The 27,535-nt window shown below is 44.6% G+C and overlaps 1 protein-coding gene and 1 pseudogene across 1 annotated transcript in view; one reads left to right on the forward strand and one right to left on the reverse strand.

The window, feature by feature from the left end:
* GAB2 (GRB2 associated binding protein 2) overlaps nt 1-27,535 on the reverse strand; it is a 186,597-nt gene that overhangs the window by 38,527 nt on the left and 120,535 nt on the right. The window contains exon 2 of the mRNA XM_040964084.1: nt 16,696-16,996. Coding sequence (XP_040820018.1) covers nt 16,696-16,996 — 301 coding nt within the window. The remainder of the gene's footprint in view (nt 1-16,695; nt 16,997-27,535) is intronic.
* On the forward strand, nt 19,591-27,008 carry LOC121145258 (annotated as a pseudogene).

Here is a 27,535-nt window from a genome sequence, read left to right on the forward strand (position 1 = left end):
CAAAGCAGGGCCTGGGGGCAGCGGACACTCAAGAGACATCTGGGAGCCCTCCCAAGCTGCTGGGCTGGGATGAGCCTCCCCGTCTCCAGCAGCCTGTGGGTTTTGGCAGGTAACACTAGACTTGATCTATGCTGGCTGGCAGCAGAGGGAGGGGGAGTGTCTGGTGTACAAGGGAGAAAAGGAAGATGGATCAAGGCTTAGAAGGACAAGAACAGCGTCAGCGTCAGATTTCTCCCTGTCTCCTTTTCCTCCTCCAGAGAAAAGTCTGGGCTTCCCTGAAGGTCAGGGCTGCGTCCAGGGCAATGCTGAAGGGTCTGTGGGGATTTTGCAGAGTTCTTGTTCCAGCTCAAGGCCTGCTCTGGGGGATGTCTAGACCAAGCTATAAACAAAATCAACAGCAAGCAAAAAAGGCTTAGGAGGAAGGCCTGGTATCTCAGAATTATGTACAATAACATTTTCTTTTCTTTTTCTTAAGGCATGAAGATTTCAGATCTGGCTAGAAGCTGGTCTGGGATGTTTATTTTCGTCATTGTCTCAGTGGAAAAAAAAGGAGGGGGTAGTGTGGGTGATTCAGACAGCAACCTCGGCCTTTGGGCTGGGGACTGGCTCAGTCTACACTATATCCTCTGTCCCTTAGAGATGTGTCTTGTCCTGGAAGACACTGTGGCTCCCACAGACATTCACCAGGCAAGGGTCCCAGAGCAGCACAGGAGATCTGAGTTGAGTTTATACAAAACAAATGCCAAAGGTGTGGCAGGGAACAAAGGAGGAACAGCCCTCCCAGAGATGAGAAGAGACAAATGGTGAGGTCTCTGAGAATGGCTCCCCACCCAGCTCCCCTCTTGGCTTCTCCCAGGCCAGCCCACTGGCTTTTCATCCTGGGCAGAGGACCAAGGTCACAAGAAGGCATCTGAGTGGGATGGCTAGGCTGCACCAGCATCCTGCCTGCTGGCAGGAGGCCAGCTGGGATAAAGACGCCTGAATTCTAAGGCCCCCTTCAGAGTCCCTCGGGAGGGGATGGAGCCACTTGAAGATGTCCCAGTAATGTTCCTCCACTGGGAGCTGAGGGTTTCTCCAAAAGCATTCCTATGGGTATGCTGGGATCCCAGCTGCAACCCACGACTTAAAATAAGCCTGTTGTTGAGTTTCTTGGGAAACTCAAAGGTTGCTAGAAGTGTAAATATTTACAACACATTTAAACACATTTTTTTTTCTTTAAGTAGAGGCAAGGTAGGGGAGAGATAAAGAACAGTTGGTTGGGGGATCTTAGAGAATTCCCCATTCCATAGAGTGAGCCATGTGGCTACTGTGAAATTCCTGCCAGGAAATTCAAGTAGAGAAGCTGTTCACACAGTGGAGAGGAGATAGAGGTGACTGACCTCATTTTGAAATCTTCCTGAGTCACAAAAAAGGGCCCTGATGAGCTAGACTGCCAGAGTTCTGATCCGCAATGGTCACTGGCTGTTCAAATACGGATCACGGTATCACGCCACTTCCTCCCCAGCAGATTTGTATTAATCTTTGAAAACAGTCAGTGCTCAATGATTTATTAACTCTGTCTCCCTTTCCTCTTGCTGGTTATTCTGTGGTTTAAGCAACAGCTGTGGGGCATGGGTCTCTGAAAAGGGATTTAGGACGAAGCAAAGGAGCAGAGCATCCAGCCCCAGAACTCAGCCTGCTGCTCTGTTGTTGCAAGGAGCTGGATGGGAAGTGGAGCATTTGGAACACGAATTGACACCTATCTGGGATCCTGGCACTTGCAAGGGGGAGGAGCAGTCATCGTGTCGGGGCCCAGCTAGGGCTTTTCCACCTTCACTTCCTTAACTAGACAACAGGAATGGAACTAGCAGCTTCTGCCTATCTGGTCTGGTTTCTTTACACCCAAGTGAGACTGCATAAGCTTTGTACAAGCTATAAAACAACAAAACCAACAGGCACTGAAGGCATCCTCAATTCCTCTTGCCTGACTGATAGAAAGATTACCATGATCACCACAACCACTGTGTGGGAGACTGGACCAGCAGCTCCTGCTCACACAATGTAAATATGACCTTTCCAGCTCTACTTACGCAACTAAAGAAACCTTTGCAATAACACTGAGAGACACCATCATCTCTATTTACACATGCGAAAAATCTCCATGTATTCTGGCAAAATAAGTTGCCATTAGTATTATTATGTGCCAGTGGCTATGCCAGCCTTGGAAGGAGGGCGAGCACAGAAAAGGGGAAAAATCCCCAGCTTGGATGATTCAAAAGCAGTGAGGGCTCACTGAACACTGGAGGACTCTTGAGCCCATGAATAATTCAGGGAAGCCGGCAGCTCAGAGCTGGTTCTTTTTGTGTGTGGTGCATCTGGTCAGGGACAGCTGCCCGTGGCTGGGCCACAAATGTGAGGGCCAGGCCTGCCCACTTGCAAACACAGCTCAGTGCAGCTCTGTTTCCTTGCTCCCTCGCTCACTCTGAGGACTGGAGACCATGGTGATGCTCAGAGGATGTGAGATGTTTGCTTTTGTCAATGCACAGGCATGCACACACACAGACACACAGAGCCCACTGGGCTGAAGCCCTCCTGTGCAATACAACACCTTCGTGGCACGTACTCATTTCAGTCACTCTTTCTCCTTGAGCAGCCTCCCTGGCCTGCTTCTGGAAAGACTTCCCCATGAGGAGGATGCTGCCTCCTCCCCCCTTCTGTCTCTTCGCAGTCTCATTTTCTCTCTGGGACTGCTCTGGGTCCTGCAGGTTTCATCCCAGACATTTCTGGCTGGCAGATGTGAGAAACTGGGGGGAGGGGGTGGTAGAAATAAGAATCTGGGGGTGGTGAGATGGTAAGAAGTATTTTTTTTTAAGACAGACTCCATCTGTTACAAAACCTCTTCCAGCAAAAAGTGAAAAACAGACCATTTTATGAGAGGGTCCCAATACGACTCTTGGGGGGAAAAAAAAGGAAGAAAACAGGAATATGTGCTTGAAAAAGATTCCCATGGGAAGAAATCATTACAGAAGCAAACAGCAAGCAGGAGGCTGGACGGAGTAAACCCGGGGGACACCTCTATGGAATCCAACATGAAGGGCCCGCCGGAAAGGTTCAAGCTGGCTGCTGCTAGGTCTGTCTGATATATCCATGCTATAGCACAAGGATTAGGCAAGAGCAGAGGTACTTCATCCCTATTCTATAAAGGAAACTAAAGCTCTCATCAGGTGACTTGCTCATAGAATCAGTGTGGTGAATGGAGCTCATACATTCTTACTCCTGGCTTGTGGACTCAACAATAGGACGTGACTGGATTAAAGCCCCAGAAGTTACTGAGTTAGGAATATTCCAGGCCAAGATTTTGAAGCAGTAAGGGTTAGTGAGGAGAACATTGAACCAGACACAGGCACACGAGGGGAAGGGATCAGGGTGTGAGTCTCAACCCAATGCTTAGTGATCAAGGGGCCAAGACATCTGGCTTTGATTCTGGCAGATGTTTGTATTCAGGAGGCGAGGCATCAAGAGACAGCATTTAGAATGCAGAAGTCAGACTCTGGTTAGGCTCCAAACCTGGCTCTGTCATTTTCGTACTCTGCGTTCCTGGGTCAAAGGCACTGCTACCTCACAGGGTTACTGTGGCATTTTCACAAAGATTTCTGCAGGTCTCTGTACCCACAGAGGAGATACTGATGATGCATCAGGACAGGATGCTCTTCACCCAGGGCAGGTGCCAACACTGCGACCCCGGGGACCCGACTCATCCGCCAAGGGGGAGTAGGGTAGCATGTCCCAGGGGTGTTGAGAGCTGTGTCACTTCTCTGAGCCTTGCCCAGGAGGGGAGCAGGTGGACAGTCATTAGTCCTGGAGAGTTTAAGTACCAGGGAAGGATGAATAAGCACTCAGTCTCATTTGAAGAATGACAATAAAGTTGTTAAGATGATGAAAGGCAACAGGCTCGCAAGCAGGCAGTGAGATGTTAACTCCCAGGTTCCTCTCTGACCCTGTCTCAGGAAAGACACCACCTGGGTGTCTAATTGGGCTCCAATTCCTTTCTTGAAGGTTTTAAGGACATAACTCACTTTTAAGAAAGCCACTAAATTAAAGCTCAGTCTGGGATGACTTTTAACTTTCTGGATTCTCCTCTGAAAAGAAAAGCCTATCGCCCTTCATCAGAAAGCCATCACCCAGAATCCCAAAATTCTGTCATAGGCAACTAATCTCCTTGCTCTGTTCACTAAGTCACTGGGCACGTAATAAAATAAGCCCCTAAGAAAAAGCAGCCGCCATGAAGGGCTGCTATATTAAAGGACACGATGAATACGGGAACACGTCCTTTAACAAAGCCACTGACAAAAACACGCTTGCCATCCTCCTTTCTCCCTGGGTCAGTGGAGTCAACCTGGGGGATTCCTGTTACGGTCCCTCAGGGACAGACGGGCACAGGTCTGCCTGCACTGGCCGGTTGGCAAGTCCAAGCACTGATCATTTTATGCTTATCATCTTTTGTAATCTCATCAGATATGACAAGGTCCTGGCACAAAATGAGTACAAAATCAGTTGGTACATTTTAATTGTATTTAAAATCCTACACCGTAACAATAAGGATTCAGCTAGTATCACTTAAATGATTACAGACAAAAAGCTATGACCATTAGAACTAAATTTTGTTCCATTTCCAGATCAAAAACTCCACAAACAAGTTGAATTTTTTTTTTGCTTTCCAGTTGCTTTCCTGTCTAGCCTATTTCCTACAAAATAGTTCTTTGAGGTTGATTAAGCTGCTGCTTGGGATGGCCACATCCTATGTCAGGTGCCAGTCTGAGCTTGTGATCCACCTGTCCGCTGATGCTCTCTGAGAGGCAGTAGGTGATGACTGCCACCCACACAGGAGAACTGGCTGCAGATCCAGGCTGGGCCCAGCCCTGGTCCAGCCCCGGCTGCTGGGTGTATTTGGAAAGCGAACCAGCAGTTGGAAGATATCTTTTTCCTTCACTGTCACTCTGCCTGTCAAGTACATGAAAATGAATAATTAAATATTATTTTTAAAAAACACAGTAATTTCTTGTGCTCATTTCTCACATGTTGGAAAGTGTTAAGTTTGCTAGGTTAACAAAAATTTTTCTCTGCCTTTTAATTTTTTTTTCTGACTTCACCCCTGTTCAATGAGCACACATTATTCTCCATCAGGAACAAAGTGGAGGGGAAAAACAAAAATTAAATTAATGAAGCCTATAAGTGACAAAGATTTTTGGAAAACAGGAAATAAAATTCCACACAGTAATCAAAGATTATATCACAGCACTTGAAAGTAAAGGGGGGAGGTCAAGGATCCATTCTTAAGGAAGATAAAACCACAGAATCCTTAGGGTAGAACACCTAGTCCGGGCACCACAGGCTTCATGATTGAGAGAGACCAGTGTGAGATGAAGAAGCAGCGGTGGGTGCTGTGGCTCAGGGCACTAAGCTGGCACTTGAGAAGCCTGCTTCCCACATCAGAAAGCCTGGTTCAGAGGCTGGTTACTCTGCTGCCAAATTGGCTTCCTGTTAATGTGCCTGGGAGATGGCAAACGACCCAAGCACTTATGTCTGTGCCAATGACATGGAAGACCCAGATGAAGTTCTTGGCACCTGCCTGTGACAGACATCGGGAGATGGAGCCAGTGGCTGGAAGATCTCTCTCTCCTACTCTCTCTCTCACTTTATCATTTTAATAAATATGGAAATTTTTTAAAATAAAAAAAGAGTCCCTTTGCAAAACTGTCTTAAAATTTAGGGTACTGACAATCAAACTAGTGGTTGAAAGGTCTACTGGGTCCACTAGCAGAAGCGACTTCACTAAGACCACCATGCCTTCTCAAGCACACACCCCCTCCCGAATGTCTGGAATGCACTGCTGGACCACCTTGACCTCCTCTCTGGGCAAGAGGTCGACACCCACCAGGACGAGTACTTGGTGCAACATCACACGCACATGCAAAGCATGCACAGAGCATGTGCAGAGCAAGGAGTTCCTCTTGACCTTGTTTCCAGCCCCCAGGGGAGTTGTCTGTTAGACTCTCTCTTGATAACAAAACCCTTTGCCTGGACTACGAGCCTCTGTCTCTCAAGTGAGTATAAATGCCTCAGAATCCAGCATCCTATATTGGAGTAGCTGTGTTTAGGTTTCACTGCCATGCCTGACTCTACTAATTCAGTTCCTGCTATCCACATGGGAGATCTGGACTGAGGCCTTGGCCTGGTCTATTCTTAGCTACTGCAGGCATTTGGGAAGTTATGAATGAATAGAAATTCTTTCTTTCTGTTTCTCAAGTTAAAAAAAATTAAGGATTTTAAGGTAGTGAGAATGCAATATTCAACTAAGCAAACGCCCTACTAAGCATGAGGACCTGTGCTGACCGCACAGCTTACATGTCCATGAAGTTGGCCCTTACACTGAGATTCCTAAGTCAGCCTGGTTGTCAAAATGGATCAGTAAAGGAGCTTCTTTCTAAATTTCACCAGTATAAAGGGAAATATTCATTGAATGCATGAAGCTAACATCTCTAGTAAACACATACATAGACTGAAAAATAAAAGAATGGAAAAAGGGACCCAGTGTGGTAGCCTAGTGGCTAAAGTCTTTGCCTTGCATACACTGGGATCCCATATGGGTACTGGTTCATATCCTGGCTGCTCTACTTCCAATCCAGCTCCCTGCTTGTGGCCTGGGAAAGCAGTCAAGGACGGCCCAAAGCCTTGGAACCCTGCACTCATGTGGAGACCCAGAAGCCGTCCCTGGCTCCTGGCTTCACATCGGCTCAGCTCCAGCCGTTGCAGCCACTTGGGGAGTGAACCAGCAGACAGATTGTTCTCTCTGTCGCTCCCTCTCTCTGTAAATCTGACTTTCCAGTAAAAAATAAGTTAATTAATTTTTTTAAAAATGGAAAAAGATATTCCCTGTGGAGGAAAATCCAAAGTAGAAGTAGTCATACCAGACAAAACAAATAAAAGAAAGAATGTAAGATCAATTTAACAAGAAGATACAATAATTGAGAAAGTGTATGTACTACTGTTGGAGCACCCAGTTTACTAAAAAGAACACTATTAGATTTGCAAGAAAAGACAGCCTCCAACAACAGTGGAGGACTTCAACACCCTACTTTCATCAAGACACTGGTCACCCAAAGAAAAAAATTAGAAAAGAGACACCAGAGTTAAATAGTGTCATGGACCAAGTGGACCTAAAGGATGTTTACAAAACATTTCATCCAGAAGTGTGGTATATACACTGCATGTGGAACATTCTCAGAGACAGATCATGTAATGCCACAAAACATGTTTCCACAAACTTAGAAAAATTTGACATCACATATCTTTCCTGACTGCAAGGGAATAAAAATTTAAAAAGTGACGACAAAGGAGACCTTAAGAACTATCTGAACACATGGACACTGAACAACGTGCTTCCTGAAAGCATGACGGGTTACTGAAGAAATCAAAACGGAAATTTAAAAATTCCCTGAAAAAAAAATGGAGCAGGGAACAAAAACACCAAAACTTGTGGGATTCTGTGACAGTACAAACAACGCAACTTAGAGCACTCACAGCCTGTCACAACAAAAAAACAGGAAGCAACCAAATAAACAACCAAGGATGGTCCCAACGATCCGGAAAAGCAAGAATAAATCCTATCCAAAGTTAGCAGAAGCAGAGAAACAACAAAGATCAGTGTAGAAATAAATGACCTGGAAACTAACACCACAAAAAGGTCAAGGAAAGACCTGGGTAGTTGAAACATAAGATCAATAACCAGGCTAAACAAGAAAAAAAAAAGCCTCAAAAATTAAAGATGGAAAGGGGTATAGTACAACCAACATATAAATATAAAGGCTCATTATAACCAACTGTCTGATACCAAAAAATTGGAAAACCCAGAAGAATGTAATATATTACTAGACACAAACAACTTAACAAAATTGAACTATGATGACACAGAAAACCAAGGATAAGATAGCTTTACTGTTGAACTCTGTCAAACTTGAAAAACATATACTTACTTGCAATGAAAAGAGATAGAGATATAGACATACACAGAGACAGGGACAGAATGAGAATCCTCATCTACCTCTTACTACTAATCTCCTGCAAAATGTGCACTAAGATGAGATCAGGCCAAAGTCAGAGACCAAATCTCTGTTCAGGTCTCCTAAGTGGGTGACAGAGCCTCCCAGGGAGGCACATCAAGAGGAAGCTGGGGCTAAATCCTCACCTTGCATGCGCTCGGATTCCCTATTGGCACCAGTTTACATCTCTACTGCTCCACTTCCCATCCAGCTCCCTGCTTGTGGCCTGGGAAAGAAGTTGAGGACGGCCCAAAGCTTTGGGACCCTGCACTCATGTGGGAGACCCAGAAGCTCCTGGCATCAGATCAGCTTAGCTCCAGCCATTGCAGCCACTTGGGGAGTGAACCAACAGGAAGAAGATCTTTCTCTCTGTCTCTCTTTCTCTCTGCAAAATTGCCTTCCCAATAAAAATAAATAAATAATAATAAAAAAGAGGACGCTGGAATTAGAAGCAGAGATGTGGGTATCCTAAGTGGTATCTTAAACACTAGTCCAAATGCTTGTTCCATATGACATTTTCGAAGAAGAACTATTATCTTTCAAATTATTTTTAAAAACTGAAAAGGAAGCAATATTCCAAGCTCATTATTCAAGACCTATATCACCTTGATTCCCAAACAGGACAAGAACACAACAGAAAAAGAAACCTGTAGACCAACAAGTTGGTGTACACAGACACCAAAATTCTCAACAAAATACTAGAAAGCTGAATTTAGCAGCACATCAAAAATACCACACGATCAAAAAATTTATCCTAGAATTTAGGGAAGTTCCAACACATACAAATCAATAACCATGGTGTGTGCTTTGCATAACACAGGTCAAGTCACCACATAGGATGCCTGATGCCTGCATACGATAATCAGAGTGCTGGCTCAGGTCCCAGTTATTTCCACGTTTGATGCAGCTCCCCGAAAATGTGCCTGAGAATCAGCAGGTGATGGTTCAAGTACTTGAAATCCCACCCAAAGTGGGAAATTTGGATAAAATTCTTAGTACCTAACTATGGAGTGACAGAGCTGAAACTGCTATGGTCATTTGGGACAGTGAAAAGTAAGTGGAAGATTATTTTTTTCTACCTTTGAAATAAATAATTTTTAAAAAAAGAAAAAAGAAAAAAACAATGGCCCAAGCCAGGCATGACCATGAGACCCACTAACACTCATGGTTCACCTCAGAATTGGGTGTAGGCCACAATATCCACTATCATACAAAAAGGCTGAGACTAGGGGCCAAACTATGCCAGGTAAGGGCCTAGCAAACGTTGACATGTGTGAGATCTGGATCTGGAAGTGGGCCCAGTGGGGGAATTTGGGGACCTCCCATGGTGGGCCGTAGCTCCTGAGCACATGAGTCAGGACTGGGGGTTGGTCAGGCCGAGCAGGTTTGCTCCAATTGGAAACAATGGTTTCATCTGCTTTTCTGCTTTCCTCCACCCTTCCCACTCTCATCAGTGATCCACATGGATATACATCTTTCTCAACTATGTAAACATAAACAAAAATAAAATAAATTTATACGAAAAGACTTATTTTACTTGAAAGACAATTATACACACATACTTAAAAAAACAATAAACATATCACATCAAGAGAAAGGAAATCATAGCATTATCTCAGTGAACACATAAAATGTATTTGATAAAATTCAACATCTATTCATGATCAGAAGCATGAACTTGGTTTGGGCTGGCACACTGGTATAACAGGCTAAGCCTCAACCTATGGTACTGGCATCTAATAAAGGCTAGGAATTTGGGACCACCTGTGCAGTGGTTGCTTAACCCGTGAGCCTGAGGGGTAGGGAGTCCTGTCCGGCCCGGGGTCTCATGGCCCAGGGCCGAAGGCCCTCCTATGCAGTGAATGTCAGCTCTGTGAGCCCAGGGGTAAAGGATCCACCTATGCAGTGAGTACTGGATCCATGAGCCTCAGGGGTAGGGGATCTGGCATGGCCCAGTTCACCTGGCTCAGGTCCATGAGGCAACGTAGGAGAACTAGTCCTCCACAGTGTAGAAGACGGAATGTTGGACAGCAGACAATGGTGCACATGGAGGACATGGTAGCTCACTGGGGTCTGAAGAGGACATGTGGTACCATAGCAGAGAATGGAGAACAGAACATATGGACAACTACCCCAGCCAAACCATGACAACAAATATCTGGGCAAATGGAGACCCTAAGGTCGATGGTGTCAGTCAACGGACATTGGAAGGGATTCCTCATCCATAGATTGGTAAGATTGACAGCATTTCAAAACTATCGCATCCACCTGGGCAGAACCTTTGGAATATGTGCCATTGTGACACTGGTTGATATTAGGTGGCCTTTCCCCATCCTCAGGTACTGGGACAGTAGGGAGGCTGGGTGTGGCCTATCCCCTTATCTCTCCCTTCCCCCCAGAAATGGGAAGAAGAAATAGAGAGCTTGGAAACAATGATCATACCCACTTCTCCCTAACCCTAGATCCTTCCCGCCCTGATTGACCACGTAAACATCATCTAAAAGAAAAAAAAAAAGGCTAGAGACAACTGACCTGACAACTGCAACCACCACTGTGTGTGTGAAGTCTGATGTGGGTGATGAATTGAGCCAGACCTCACACTGGAGTAAGGTCTGGGATCACTTTTGGTGAGGTTTCTTTGGGAACTCCTTAACTGGACCACTGGACTTAGAACTCTAACCATGATGAGAGTCACAGGATCTGTGGTCTGACCATGGAGAGCACATGTCAGAACTGGGTCTTGTCGTTTGTTGAAGCCTGTGCTTCAACACAGTGGACAGCATATCCAGAGGCACATGGTGAGCATGACAGATCACTGAGGCCTGCAGAGGGCATCAGGTACCTTAAATAGCTCTATCAGCCAAACTTTGACAGCAAGTATCTGGGCAAGTAGAGACTCTAAGGTTGACTGTATTGGCCAAAGGACCTTGGAAGGATTTCCTCAATCTTGGAGCAATGAAATCAACAACTATTGAAACCACTTAAGCAGTACCTCTGGAACATGCTCCACATCGGGGACCCTGGGATGACATTAGGTGGCCATTCCCCCATTCCCAAGTACTGACATGATTTGGCTGCTGGGAGCAGCCTTCTTGCTTTTCCCCTATCTCCAGATACAGGGAGAAAAAGAAATTAGGAAGCAATTATCTCACCTACTTTCTCCCATACCTTGGTCCTCCCCACCTTAATTAGTGGTCCACATGGGTATATATCCTTCTCAACTATGTAAACATCATCAAAAATAATGTATTATAAGAAAAAAAGAAAAATCATATGATCATCTAAGTATCTCAGTGGACACACAAAATGCATTTGATCAAATTCAACATTGATTCATGATCAGAAGCCTGAGCTGGGCTGGCCATACTAGAGTTGAGGCTAAGCCTCAACCTGTGGTGCCAGCATCCCATATGGGCACTGGTTTCTGTCTAAGTTGTTCCACTTCTGATCCAGGTCCCTTTATGGCTGTGGAAAGCAGCGGAAGGTGGCCCAATTGCTGGGGACCCTGCATGCACAAGGGAGACCTGAATGAAGCTCCTGGTTTAGGATAGGCCCACTCTGGCCATTGCAGTCATTTGGAGAGTGAACCAGTGGATAAAAGATCTTTTTCTCTGTCTCTCTTTGCAACTCTGAGTTTCAAATAAACAAGTAAATTTTTAAAAATCAAGAAATATGCCACTGGTGTGCGCATGAACTGCCACTGGGAGAAGACTCAATGAAGAAGCTTCGGAAACTCCATTGGGACATAGACCCTGCAGGAGAACATAAGCAGCAAGGCAAGAAGCAGCCCAGACCATGCCAGGTTACAGTACCCGCCGGCATACATGTGGGTCAGGTCTGGGAATGGACCGGTCTGGGAATGGACCCGTCTGGGCCAGCACATAGCACCCATTGGCAGATTTGAGAACCAGAGTAGGGGGCAGGAGGAGCCAGATCAGGCCGCAACACCAGCCAGTTCACATCAGGACCGGGACAGCAATTAGGTTAGGCTGGGATAGGCTGCAGCACCCACCAGCAGGAACAGGAATAGGGGGCAGACTACACTAGGCCAAGTGGGGCAATAAGACTGCAGAGGCTCAGGTGAGGCGAGTCATTCCAGCCTGGGCCAAACGGGAGCCAGGTACATAAATCCCAGGGAAGGGGGGGTCTGATATGGGTTAGGTAGATTGGCTCAGGTCATGGGGTCCATATGTGTGTTGGGGAATGGGTTTCTGAGTCTTAGTGACAGAGGAAACTGGTAGAATGTGGGTCACTTGGCCCAGATCCTGGGGCCCACCACTAGGTGGATGTTGGTTCCGTGAACTTCGGGGTGGGGAATCTGGTGGGGCCTGGGTCTCCTGGTCTGGGTCTTGGGCCCGGCCTACTACGTGGGTGTTGGGTTTGTGAACCTCAGGGGCGGGGAATCCGGCAATGCTTGGAACATCTGGCCCAGCTTCCTGGACTCGCCTGCAAGAACATACCCTACTTAATGAAAAAGGTGTAGTGGACACAGGCCCTGTTGAAAAAGGAGAGTAAGGCAGCACATTTGGTGCTGTAGCAGAAGATCAGGACTAACTGCACAACTACCCCAGGCAAATGAAGGCAGAAAATAATCTCTGTGAATGGAGTCAATGGTCACTGCGAGGGTGACATCATCCTCGCATCGGTGAAATCAGCAGCATTTTGGAACTATCCAAGCCGCTTGGGCAGAACCCTTGGAATATGCACACACCGAGACTCTGGGTTGCTATGAGGTGCTGGTTCCTCATCCCTGGGTACTGGGATGTGTGGAAAGTCATGAGTGGTTTCCCCCTTTGTTTCTCCCCTTCCCCCAGAAACAACAAGAAATGGCAAATTTGGAAGTAATGAATTCACCCAATTTTCTCTAAACCTTGATCATTCCCACCCTGATCAACAATGTAATAATTATTTTTAAAAATAAAACAGTTAAAAATTCAAAAAAAGAAATAGAAAAAGGCATTTTTAAACACTTACCAACAGTTATTTCTAACTTTTATGGTAAATATGTATAACTATCAATTGGACATTGAAATATCTAAAGATCCCTATGGTCTAGGCTGGACAGCTGTGTATATTTCTTATTGCAGCTCTAATCAGACGCTTACCTAAAATGCATAGAATGACTCTCAAGGCCACTTTACATGGATATCAAATCCAACAACTTTATTTTGTTATAGTTATTTTTCTCCACATGCCTTGTTTAAAAGGCAGTAAGTAGTCTTTGTGCTAATAAAGTAATGACTGTGTATGCCAAGAAAGAAAGAAAGAAAGAGAGAAAGAAAGAAAGAAAGAGAGAAAGAAAGAAAGAAGGAGAGGAAGAAAGAAAGAAAGAAAATGGGTCTGCATTTTGGAACAGTGGGGGTTAGGCTGCCTCCTGCATCACCAGCATTTCATGTCATTCAAGGAGGCTCTGGCTGCTACACTTTCAATCTGCTAATGTGCCAGGGAAAGCAGCAGCAGATGGTCCAAGTGCTTGGGCCCCTGCACTCATCCAGGAGGTCTCCAAGAAACTGCTGGCTTCAGCTTGGCCTAGCCTCAACCATTGGGTCATTTGGGAAGAGAAACAGCAGATAGAAGACCTTTGTTTCTCTTTCTTTGTAACTTTGCCTTTCAAATTAATACAATAAATCTTAACACAAAATCTAAAAATAGATTTACCATCTTGCCCATCTATCCTCTTCGGTGTTTATATGTGAAGAAATTCTGTTGGCTTTAAGCCCAAGAGTAGAATTACTAGATCATGTGGTAATTCTAACTTTTTTGAAAAATTGTAACACTGTTTTGTGCAGTGCCGGTATCATTTTACATTCTCATGATCAGTGGGATATGCGAGTGATGTGTTTGTCCACAACCTTGCCAACACATTTTATTGCCATATTCTAACTTTCAGCAACCTTAATGATCATGAAGTGGTTTATCTCTGTGGCCTTGATTTGCATCTCACAAACTGCCAAAGACAGTGAGCACAGCTGTGAATGCTCCTCAGAGAAAAGTTTATTCAAATCCTCGGCCCATTTTGAAATTGAGGATTTCCTTGTGGTAGCTCAGTTCTAAGAATTCTTTATTTTTATTTTATTTTTTAAAAAGATTTTATTTATTTTTATTGAAAAGGCAGATATACTGAGAGAAGGAGGTACAGAGAGAAAGATCTTCCATGTATTAGTTCACTTGCCAGGTGGTCACAATGGCAGGAGCTGAGGACATCTGAAGCCAGAAGCCAGAGGCTTCTTCTGGGACTCCAATGCAGATGCAGGGTCCCAAGGTTTTGAGCCATCCTCGACTGCTTTCCCAGGCCACAAGCAGGGAGCTGGATGGGAAGTGGAGTAGCTGGGACACAAACTGGAGCCCATATGGGATCCCAGTGCAGGCAAGGCAAGGACTTTGCCACTATGTCATCGTGCCAGGCTCCTAAGAGTTCTTCAAATATGGTACACTGGGCCCAGCACAATTCCTCAGTGGCTAAATCCTCACCCTGCAACTCTTGGGATCCCATATGGACACCAGTTCATATCCAGGCTGCTCCACTTTGCTTCCAACTCCCTGCTTGTGGCCTGGGAAAGAAGTGGAAGATGGTCCAAAGCCTTGGGATCCTGCATCCATGTGGGAGACCAGGGAATGCTTTTGGCTCCTGGCTTCAGATTGGCTAAGCTCTGGCCCTTGTGGCCACTTGGGGAGTGAATCATCAAACAGAAGATCTTTTTCTCCTTCTCTATGTTTCTAATAAAATAAATAAACCTTAAAAAAATCTAAGTATATTTGGTACATTGTAGAAACATACTAGTTGTAACACTTGAAAATACTTCATTCCATTCTGAGGAAGAAAATTTTTAAAATATTTCCTAAAAATCAAAACTAGTGACACAGCACCTGTCAGTCAAAAATAATAACCAACAGTGATCAAGTTTCTCATGTGATTCAGGGGAATCCAGATTCCAGAGCAGTGCTTCCCAACTTTCATACTCACACAAACCAGCTGAGATTATGACAAAACCACAGGGCTGGCTCGTAGCATAGTAGGTAAAGCCACTGCCTGTGACACTGACATCTCATATGGACCCCAGTTTGTGTCCTGGCTGCTCCTTTTCCAATCCAGCTCCATGCTAATAACCATGGGAGGAAGTAGAGGACGGCCCACGTGTTTGGGCACCTGTATCTACATGTGACACCCAGAAGTTCCTGGCTCTTGGCTTCAGCCTGGCCCAGCCCTGGTTGTGGCTATTTGGGGAATGAAGCAACAAAAGAAAGACCTTTTTCTCTCTGTATAATTTTGCCTTTTAAATGAATAAAAATGAATCATAAATAAATAATGAAAATCACCATGAAGACACCTCAGAAGTAACCATTGGAAGCATGAGTTACTGATGAATTTTAATAGTAGTAGACACAGGATAAGAACACTCACATATTAGAGTATCAGCATGGTAGCCTGGTGGCTAAAGTCCTCGCCTTGTAAATGCAGAGATCTCATATGGGCATTGATTCATGTCCTGGTGGCCGCGTTTCCCATCCAGCTCCCTGCTTGTGGCCTGAGAAAGCAGCAGAGGATGGCCAGAGCCTTGAGACCCTGCATCTGCGTGGGAGACCCGGAAGAAGCTCCCGGCTCCTGGTTTTGTATTGGCTCAGCTCCAGCCGTTGCGGCCACTTGGGGAGTGAATCATTGGAGAAAAGATCTTTCTCTCTCTCTCTCTCTCTGTGTAAATCTACCTTTCTAATAAAAATAAACACAAAATTTTTTTTAAAATGCATTTCAAATATTAAAGCTGAGTAGACAAAATGTGTCTCCAACTTTAAAAACAAATGAGCCTAGGGTCCGGCATGATAGCCTAGTGGCTAAAGTCTTCGCCTTGAATGCGCCAAGATTGAATGTAGGCACTGGTTCTAATGCCAGCAACTCCACTCCCCATCCAGCTCCTGCTTATGGCCTGGGAGAGCAGTCATGGATGGCCCAAAGCCTTGGAAACCTGCACCCGTGTGGGAGACTAGAGGACGTTCCTGGCTCCTGGCTTTGGATTGGCTCAGGTCTGGCCAGTGCAGTCACATGGGGAGTGAATGATTGGATGGAAGATATTCCTCTCTGTATATCTGCCTTTCTAATAAAAATAAATAAATCTTAAAAAACAAACAAATAAGCCTAGTATTACCTCCACTCAGGCAAAATGAAATGAACTCCTGGATTACAACAGTTAGATGTCTCTGTACAGAACAGTCTGAAATAGATGAACTAGGGAGGACAAAGACCAGACAAGATTCAAGGTGAATTCTTGCCTCTAGAATGGTGGACAGAAAATAGGGCAGAAGGTGCTAAGAGCGAAGTGCAAGAACTATGAACGGCTGAGAAACAGCGGTGGGAGCACGGTGCCGAAGCACACAGCACACAACACCTGAGCACCTCCTAACTGCACCTCAGAAAAGTTAGGGCCAGGGATGCAATTCCTTCATGCTCTTCCCCTGTAGCCAGCAGCCTTCCATCCATGCGAGCTTGGCTGGTGCCTCTCTCCTTCCTCAGGCCCCTGAGCCCATGGTGTGGGAGCGCGCGCGCGCGCGTGTGTGTGTGTGTGTGTGTGTGAGCGCGCGCGTGTGTGTGTCTGTGTGTGTGTCTGTGTGTGTGTTCGCTTACCTGTGCTCTCCTCGGCCTGATTGAAGCCGCAGATCTGACAGATGCTCTGCACCCACTTATTCATGTCCTCTTCCGTCTCTGCCACCAGATAAAAGGTGCGCTCGCTGGTCTTGATGTCAAACACGAAACTGTCCTGTAGCTCCTTCTTATTGAAGGTCAGGCCTGCATCCACCTGCTCACACAAGTTCAGGTTGATGATCCGCAAGGGTTTCTTGGAGTGGTCATTCTTATAGTACTCTAGAACGTCAGGGTCACCACTCATCCGGCCGCTCCGCAGGATGAACCAGCGCTTCTTCCAAGCCTAAAACAAACCAGGAAGGAGACAAAAAAGGGGAGGGGAAGGTATTAGTTATTCCAAAACTTCACAAAGGGTCCAAGATCATCATATATCCTATAGATTCAGGCTCTACATGTTTGGGTTTACCATTCAGATTCCTTAAGAATTTCTAAACTTCTGAACTGGAGGGCGATTTTGGCACGCTGAGCACAGTACTTCAATATGGAAATAGGGGTCTTTTTTTTTTTTTTTACTAGAAAACTCTTATTCTAAAAGAGGAAGTTGGATGTCGATATTTCAGAGCAATTATCCCTTTAAGCTGGAATGCAGACCCAGATGCATAGCAGGCATCTGGATTTAGCCATGGTAGAATTGGAAAACTCTGACATGTCAGTTTTTAGATATGGGCCTCTGCTAAAGGCAGGGCAGTTAGAGTTGGCAATGTCACACACAGCAAAGCAGCAGCATTACATCCTATGATGTGGTTTTCACTGATTGTAATGTCTTGCAAGAAGCAGCACAGAGAAGCCCTCACAAGGACCAGGAGTCCCCTAGCATTTGGCCAACCTCCTCACATTCTCATCCTTTTCTCTGAAGCTTATAACTTCAGGATTTCCCCTCCATTTTGTTCACTGCTCTACCCTGTGTATTTGTAATACTGCCTTGCATAAATTAAACACTTGATATGGATGACTGAGTAATAAGATGCTTCCAACCATTGTAAATGACAGATTTTCCCACTTGGTGACACATTTCTTAATGCTGTGATCTCTACAACCGCTTCAACAGGACCAAGTCATCCGGGAGTAGAGACCACACAAGGCAGTGGCGAGACCACATAGGACAGACAGCTCTGCATTCAGCTGGACTCGTACCACGGACTTGCGGTGTGAATCTTGACTGAGTCATTTTAGTCTTTGGATCCTGCCTCATCTATAGAAGGAAGAATCGCCATCACTTTCCCTACCTACCTCATGTGAACTTATATTCTACAAAATTGTACATAGCCCTAAGCACCACGTGAATCTCATTACTATCACAATTCTTTGGAACCCACGGATCCTATCCTTCAGTAATCTCACTGCTTCTCACGTTCACCCTTCAGCCCTGTCTTAATTCCCTCTTAGCCAGCATCAGTTCTGTAATCCGTCATTATCACCAGTCCTTTGTTTCCTCCCTTTGGTTCTTCTTGCTTGTCTGGAAAAACTACCACCTCCACCTAACTCCATGGCTTGCCTCTGCCTGTTAAAAATCACAGAACCATTCACACAGTATCCTGACATCACCTTCAAGAGGGCTCTCATGTGGACCATGTAATCTGGGACTGTCCTGATCCTCAGCAACAATCTCTGAATGCCTTTCTCTTTAAAGCTCCTCTCCTTTTATTCCAGGGAAAACATACGAGCAATCAGCGGCAGGTTTACCCATGCACCATCACCACATTTACCAGCTGGGTACCCAGTGCTGGGCCTGATGTGAATTCATCAGCAACTGTTCCTCTTCAGTCGGCTAAGTGTGGTGACCACGCAATAAATATTTATAAGGGGGCCTGAGAGCCTCAGCTGAAAAGCATCCTATGGAATGTAAATGAAGGGCCTGGTGCGATGGCACAGTGGTTAAGGTCCTCCCCTTGCACGCCCGGGATCCCATATGGGTGCTGGTTCTAGTCCCGGCAGCCCCGCTTCCCATCCAGCTCCCTGCCTGGGTCGGCATAGCATTGGCTGTTGCGCTCACTTGGGGAGTGAATCATCGGATGGAGGATCCTCCTCTCTGTATATTCGCCTTTCCAGTAAAAATAAAATAAATCTTAAAAAAATAAATAAATAAAAAGATATGTAGGTGAAGAATTACTGTTGGATTACTGACACATAATGTAAAGGGAATATGGCAACATAAGTCCCAATTTAAAGACTGCTTACACCTATATTAAATTTCACATAAAAATTAACTAAAATTGGATGATAGGCTTATGTGCAAAATACAAACAGAAGCTGGCAACCTATAAAAACCCTAAGTGGGGTTTATTTAATGGAGGTTAAGCTGATTTAATATTTGAAATAAATCAGCATAATCTGCCATATTAACAAGACAGAGAAGAAAGATCATATGGTCATACAAGTCAATGTAGAAAATACATGTGACAAAATTGCAGTACCTATTTTCAATTAAAAAAAAAAAGCTTTCAAAAAATACAATTAGAGGCAAACTTCTTCAACGTGTAAGTCTCATCAACAGGCCAACAGCCAATGTGAATACTTAACTGTGAAAAACTAGATGCTCTTTAAGATAGGAACACAGTGAAGTTGTCTGCTCTTTCATTGTTATTCAACATAGTGTTGGAAGTTTAAAGGTGGTAAAGGAAGAAACAGACTTAAAAGACATACAGGCTGGAAAGTAAGGAAAAAAAAACCCTCTGCATATGACATGATTGTCTACATGGAAAATCCCTATATGCCTATCAAAAAACAAACAAAATCCACTTTTATTTGGAATTAATAAATGAGTCCAGTAAGGTCATTTATAATTGCTATTAAAATTATAAATGCATAAATCTAATAAAGCACAGGCAAGAACTATATGCCAAACATTACCCAATACTAACAAAGTACATAGCGATAATGAGAGAAAATCAAAAGACTTACATAATTAAACCTCTAATCAAGCCCATGATTGAAAGACTAGCACAGTACGCTGATCCAAAGTGACGTACGAGTTTAACTCCCAGCAAGAGGTCTTTCAGCTAAGACTCTAATCTATAAATGGAAATGCAAAGCAGGAGCAACAGTGACAACAATTCTGAGAAAGTTAGCAAGAGGAATCAGTCCACTGGATTTTAAGACTCACAGCCACGTAATGTGGTATTATCGGGAGAAACACAGAACAATGCACTAAAACAGACTCCAGAAGCAGGTCTACACAACATTCTTGCTTGACTTTTGACAAAGATGCAGGACCGCCTTTGCAAATGTCCTGAAGCGACTGGCCATCCATAGGCAAGAAAAAGAACACAATCTAAGCCTCACACCTTAAAAAAAAGCTTAAAATGAATCAGACTTAAATATAATACTATAAAATGTTTAGAACAGAGGGTATCTTTAGATTGGGAATTTTTCATAACAAAACTGTAAGCTCCCCCTCTAATATTTAGTAAATAAGTTCAAATTCTTTAAGCATTTTTCCCTTTTGTTTTGCAAATACTTATTTATCTATGGGCCCAGCCCAATAGCATAGTGTATGTGCTGGGATCCCATAGGGGCACTGGGTTCTAATTCTAGCTGCCCCACTTCCCATCCAGCTTCCTGCTTGTGGCCTGGGAAAGCAGTTGAGGAAAGCCTTGGGACCTAGGACCCGTGTGGGAGACCTGGATCGGTTCAGCAATGGCCATTGTGGCTACTTGGGGATTTAATCAGTAGATGGAATATCTCTCTGCATCTCCTTCTCTCTGTAAATCTGATTTTCCAATTAGAAAAATAAATAAATCTTTAAAAATATATTTATATCAAGGACGTCGCAAAGTTTTGGGACCCTGCACCCGTGAGGTAGACCTGGAAGAGTCTCTGGGCTCCTGGCTTTGGATCGGCACAGCTCTGACTGTTTCAGTCGCCTGGGGAGTGAATCAATGGATGGAAGAGCTTCCTCTTAGTCTCTCCTCCTCTCTGTATATCTGACTTTGGAAAAAAAAAAGTATTTACCTATTTTTCGGTTTTGTTTTGAAAGGTAGATTTACAAGAGAAATCTCTGTCTGCCGGTTTACTCCCCAAATGGCCACAGTGGCCAGAGCCTGGCTGGTCTGAAGCTAGGAACCTTGAGTTTCTTTTGGGTTTCCCACATGGGTGTAGGAGCCCGGGGACTTGGGCCATCCTTTGATGCTTTCCCAGGTATATCAGAAAGGTGCTGGATGAAAAAAATGGAGCAACTGGGATGTCTCAGTCTAAGCTGCTTGGTCAAAACACTAGAATTGAAAAAGCTCAAATTCTAACGAGTGCTTTGGATGATAAAGAGGCAAGACCAAAATACTGCTTTCAAGTAACTTCAAAAATTTACAAAGTTTCAAGAAGATAAAACATCAGTACATTCCCTAAAGCAAAAAACAGTGTTTCTTAAGTACCACATAAAGAAATATATTATGCTGTTGCATCACTACACTCAAGCATTTAGGGAGCAGATTGGAGGGAGGGAGAGAGAGAGAGAGAGAGAAATTCACGAGTATGAACAATGAGGAAAATGAAATGCAGAAAGGAAAAATAAAAGACAGCAATACCATTTAGGAAGTGGCTGCAAGAGTGTGCAATAGTAAGACAAGATGGGAACCTAAATTAGGTTAGCACAATAATGGGAAGATGGGGGGAAAATGCAAGTCCTCTAACAACAAGGTATAATGTACAAGCTACAGGGGCTACGGTCAAGAAAGTTAGACCAAGTCAGAATTTATGCTGAAAATCAAGAGCAAGCCACCACCTTCTCTGATGAAACAAAAGTGACTGTTTTCCTTTTGTACCCACAGCCTGTCAGAAAACAAACCATTTCATAACCAGCTAGACTACAGACACGAAGTTGGGTTCCCGTAACCTGGAAGTTGCATCACTCCTGACTGCTGAGCAGAAAAGGCATGTCACATGAACCTGTTTGTCCTTTGGGTTACACCAAGGTCTCCAAGCACACCGAACAACGCCATGACTTCCTCCCATTGCTCTCAGCACCCAGCACACTTCTATTTCTGTACTTTTCTTAAAAACAAATTATTTATTTGAAAATCAAAGTGTTAGAGAAAGGGGGAAAGAGAAGGAAAAGGAGGAGGAAATGCAGGAGGAGGATGGAGAGATAGAGACAAACTGGAGCAACTGATTGATTGATCTTTCATTCATTAGTTCATTCTGCAAATGCCCACCACAGCTGGAGCTGACCTAGGCTAAAACCAGGAACCAGGACCTCCATCCAGGTAACATGACCCTCTTCTGCCGCCTCCCAGGCACATTAGCAGGAAACTGGATTGCAAGCGGAGGTGGGACTTGATTCTCACATTTTGAGAAGTGGGTGTCCCATTTGGCAGCTTAATCTACCACTTCACGAAGCACAACTGATAAAACCTGAGATAGGTCCCAGTTTAGCTTCATGACGACCCAGTCACATGAGGAATATGATCTATTCTGGTGATGAAGGACTTGAAACCCCATCACATCCAGATTCACTGAGATTCTGCCTGCGGTGATGACTGTGGTGTTCCGATTTACAAGGAGGTGGAAACTTGTATGTATTTCAGGTGATTCTGTGTATTGAAGCAGTTAGAATCAGCAGAAACATGTTTTCCAGGATACATATTAGCATAAAGCTGGACTGGAAACAGGAGATGTAGTACTCAGACATTCGAATATAGAATGTGAATGACCCAGAGGCTTAACCTGTCCTAAACGCCTATCTCTAGAAACTAAAATAACTTTCTAAAGATTGGGGGGTCCAAAGCAGATCTCTTGGAAGTCTGACAGTATAAAAGTATTTCAAAAAGTTTATGGGGCTCAGCGCAGTTAGCCTAGAGGCTAAGGTCCTTGCCTTGCATGCACTAGGATCCCATATGGGCGCCGGTTCTAATCCCGGCAGCTCCACTTCCAATCCAGCTCCCTGTTTGTGGCCTTGAAAAGCAGTCGAAGACAGTCCAAAGCCTTGGGACCTTGCACCCACGTGGGAGACCTGGAAGAGCTCCTGGTTCCTGGCTTTGGATTGGCAGACTGGTGCAGTTCCAGCTGTTGCAGCCACTTGGGGAATGAGTCATTGGATGGAAGATCTTCCTCTCTGTCTCTTCTCCTCTCTGTATATCTGACTTTTCAATAAGAATACAATAAATCTTTTAAAAAGTTCATGCCTAGCAGCTCAAGTCCTCTCCTTGAACATGCCAGGATCCCATATGTGTGTCGGTTCTAATCCTGGCAGCTCCACTTCCCATCCAGCTCCCTGCTTGTGGCCTGGGAAAGCAGTCGAGGACAGCCCAAGGCTTTGGGACCTTGCACCTGTGTGGGATACCTGGAAGAAGTTCCTGGATCCTGGCTTCGGATCGGCATAGCATCAGCCGTTGTGCTCACTTGGGGAGTGAATCATCAGATGGAAGTTCTTCCTCTCTGTCTCTCCTCCTCTCTGTATATCTGACTTTCCAATAAATAAATAAATCTTAAAAAAAGTTCATGCAAAATGGAATTAAATCTTACTGTCAAAATATTTGAAAAACCAGGTTTTTTTTTTTTTAAATAGTGTGCAATTTTCCAGGTGCTTTTTGAAGATCCCTGCGTGAATGGGTTTCAAATTTTAAAAAAAATACATATTTATTTATTTTTATTGCAAAGTCAGATATACAGAGAGGAAGAGAGACAGAGTGAAAGATCTTCTGTCCTATGATTCACTTCCCAAGTGAGCACAACAACCGGAGCTGTGCTGATACCAAGCCAGGAGCTCTTCCACGCGGGTGCAGGATCCCAAGACTTTGGGCCATCCTGGACTGCTTTCCCAGACAACAAGCAGGGAGTTGGAAGGGAAGTGGAGCTGCAGGGATTAGAACCGGCACCCATATGGGATCCCGGCACAAGCAAGGCGAGGACTTCAGTCGCTAAGCCACCCCACTTGTACCTCAACCTTTTTTTGAACCAAAATAAATTTATTTTTTAACTTTATTTTCCATTAACTTTTTGAGATTGTCTTGTATTCATCCTTGGAGATTTTGAAGAGGAGTGTGCTGGGTCATGAGTTAACCTATTGTCTCTCTTATAAGGCTTGACAGCAAGTATTTAGCCCTTGCAGGCCACAGAGTTTCTATAGTAACTGTGCAGTTCTAAAGTGGCATGGAAGTGGTGACAAATGATCTGAAATCAAACAGGCAGGGCCATGTTTCAAGTAAAACCATTAAGCCTGCTGTGGGAGGATTCTATTGCTGAGCGTTGTGATCTAAGCCAGGGGTGGGAGTTGGGAAGGAGCCTGAGGAGGAGCTGAAGGAGGGGCTCAACAGGTGGACCAAAGGCACTGATGTCTCTTCCAACCTTGAAAGCCGTGTGCACTTTTAACTGAGCAAATCTGATTAATGGCAGCATCTCACTGCATCAGCTTACTCAGATTCTCACAGAAGCACATGTTTTCCCGAATAACCAACTATTAACAAGAACCCCTTTTTAGTTTCAGTTCTCACAGTTGAAAATATCTCTGAAACTCCAGCATATTCTGCTCAGTCCTAAGTTATAGCACAGCTGAAACAAGTCTTTGATGACGAAGGGCTTCGAGTCATCTTTCAGATAAGCCTCACACACCTAGCATCTGAAGTCGGACAAAGGGCAAGACGTTTCCTGGAAGATACTGCGTGTAACTCCTAGAATCGGGCAGGTCCTTTAACTTCTCTCTTTCTGATGAGGGTAAAGTGGGAGCACTGCCAAAAACCGCCAAGAATTCTGTGAAGTGAGAATTACCTCCCATCCCAATACAACTAAGGCAACTGGCAATGGAAGCTCTTATGACTATCAAGAACATAATGTTTACATCTTCAAAACCTCTATTTTTCACTATTTGCCTGAAAAGCAGTATGACAGAGGAAGGGTGTGGGATGTGAGGTCAGTGTAAAAGGATTCTTTCTCCCATCCATTGGTTCACTCCCCAATTGCTGCAATAGCTCAGTCTGGGCCAGGCTAAAGAAACTGAAGAACTTCTCATCTCCTACATGGGTGACAGTAATTTAAACACTTGGGCTACAACCTCACATTAATAGGAAGCTGTGTTAGAAATGGAGGAGGGGCTGGTGCCTTGGCTTAACAAGCTAAGCCTTCTGCGTGTGGCTCCAGCATCTCATATGGATGCCAATGCAAGTCTTAATGGCTGTTTGACTTCAAATCCAGTTCCTTGTTAATGTGCCTGGGAAAGCAGCAGAAGAAATCTGGTCCAAGTCCTCAGGCCCCATGCATCCAAGTGGAAAATCTGGAAGCTCCTGGCTCTGGAGGAGCCCAACTCTGGCTGTTGCAGCCACTGGGGAGTGAACCAGAAAATGGAAGAGCTCTCTTTCTTCATAACTCTGATAGAAATAAGTGAAGAAGAAGAAAGAAGAAAAAGGAGAGGAGGAGGAGGAAAGAGAGGAGGAGCTCGAACTTGAGGCACTCCAATACAGGATGCGTGTACTCCAAGTAGCAACTTAACTTGCAATGCTACAATATCCACACCATCATTGCTGTTTTTAAAAATTCCCCTCTCAGGCCCGGTGTGAGAGCGTAGTGGTTAAAGTCCTCGCCTTGCACATGCCGGGATCCCATATGGGCGCCGGTTCTAATCCCAGCAGCTCCACTTCCCATCCAGCTTGTTGTCTGGGAATGCAGTTGAGGACGGCCCAAAGCTTTGGGACCCTGTGGGAGACCCTGTGGGAGACTCCTGGCTTCGGATTGGCTCAGCTCTGGTTGTTGCGGCTGCTTGGCGAGTGAATCATCGGACGGGAACATCTTCCTCTCTGTCTCTTTTCCTCTCTGTATATTTGACTTTGCAATAAAAATGAAAAAATGAATCTTAAAAAAAAATTCCCCCCTCTCTCTCTACACACACTCTCACTTACTCACACCCTTACTTCTAGTGAAACTTTGACTTGGTGATATGATTTGAGTTCTAGCTCAGTCACAAAAACATAGAGAAGAATTTGACTTGACTTCTGAGTGCTATTTCATCTGAATATATTTCAGCAAGAAGTGCATGAAGCCAGTCTTATATCCCACAATAGTTCAAACCTAATAATGAGAGTTCAGTGGGGTCATGTAACAGTTACACGTTTCTGAAGGAAGACTTCCTGAAGGAGGAAGTTACTCTTTATATAGGAACCCTTCAATGATTCCAGACCACTACAGCTTCATACTCCGGGAGAATAAAAGAATGGGCATTTTTGTAAACTCCCGTTACCTGCCATGTCTTCCCACCCAGTATCAGATTTAAAACTCAAACCAATGCTGCAATTTAGCGACGGTGCATTTTGAACAGTTGAGGAAAATGGGATTAACAGAGACTAAGGAATTTTCAGGGCTTAAACTGGTGAGTCAGACTTAGCGCCCAGAAAGAACCTGAGGTGAAGCTAAAGCAGAACTGCTGACTGTCATTCAGCAAACAGAAGGCACAGAGTTTATGGAAAGGAAACATGTTTAGTTAACTGATGATGACAAATGGCAACAGTGAGACCAGCATCCAGGTCTCCTCTCTTAGTACAAGATCATTTCCAGCCAAGTTCAAATCCCCCAGCAGGGTGTGGCGGAGGGAGAGGCATTGGCAATGGCAGAGCCATCACGGGTTCCTGCAGCCGATCCATCTGACTTCCTGTCTGTGCCAGGCCCACTCAAGCCACAACCCTGTCTGGGGATGAGATGATTTCTGATCTTTTTATGAGCAAGAGGAAAAAAAAATGCCTTTTATGCTTGATGAGGAAGGGGCTGCCCAGATAGAAGACATCCAGCGCCTTGGAAACAAAAGTGGAGCCGGAGGCAACCGAGAACAATGACACAGAAGCTGATGAGGAGGACAGTAGGAAAAAAGGTGCTTCTCATTATCTACATGATTTGAACATACTTAACCAAAAATAAATGAAAAACAAGGAAGATATTTGAAACTCATGAAGCTGAAGAATTTGTGAAGGGTCCTAAGGTTGACAGCGATCCAGATCCAGCTGTACCAGAGGATGAAATTGATAATATGCTTGGCAATTAAAACAAAAAAAGATGAAGAAGACTATCAGGTCCCCAGATGAGGCTGAGATGCCGAAGGTGAAGCTTTAGAAGACAGAGACAGCAAGGACAAGGATGGAACCAGACAGGCACAGGCTCAGTAAGAGAGTTACACATATGAGAAGCTACTAGAATCGAATGCTCAACATCAGGAGGGAAAAGAATCCAGATATGGTCACTGAAGCAAAAAAGACTGAGTAGGAATCAAGAAAACTTGTTTTATGAACTTTATAGATACCTGAAAGCTATTATACCACCAACCCAAATATTTCCTTGTATTTTTATTGGCTGCAATGGATACAAGTGGTTCTTCTTCTTTTTAAAGGCAGATATACAAAGACAATACATATAGATCTTCCATCTGCTGTCTCATTCCCCAAATGGCCACAATAGCTGGAGCTGAGCCGGTCTGAAGCCAGGGGCCAGGAGCTTCTTCCAGGTCTCCCACGTGGGTGCAGGGTCCCAAGGCTTTGGACTGTCTTTGACTGCTTTCCCAGGTCATAAGCTGGGAGCTAGATGGGAAGTAAGGCAGTTAGGTTATGAACTGGCATCCACGTGGGATCCCAGCAGTTGTAAGACAAGGATTTAGCCACTGAGCCATCACAAGTGGTTCTATAGATGGTAAAAACCGATTTGTAATATAAGGAAGAGTCCAATAGAGATGGATGGAAAATGTCTTACGATACATTAAGGAACAAGTCACTTGTCGCACATGCTATCACTGGACACAATCCTGTAGAACATTTGACTCTTGTTTCTTACAATGTGAAACTTGTCATTTGTTGCATCAAAAAGAGCTTGCAGGCTGTCACAGGCAATTGAGTACAGCTCTGTGCCAAAGCTAATTAAT

Source organism: Ochotona curzoniae, unplaced genomic scaffold, assembly GCF_017591425.1.
Source record: "Ochotona curzoniae isolate NIBS_2020 unplaced genomic scaffold, NIBS_Ocur_1.0 scaffold_3223, whole genome shotgun sequence".
Lineage (NCBI taxonomy): Eukaryota > Metazoa > Chordata > Mammalia > Lagomorpha > Ochotonidae > Ochotona > Ochotona curzoniae.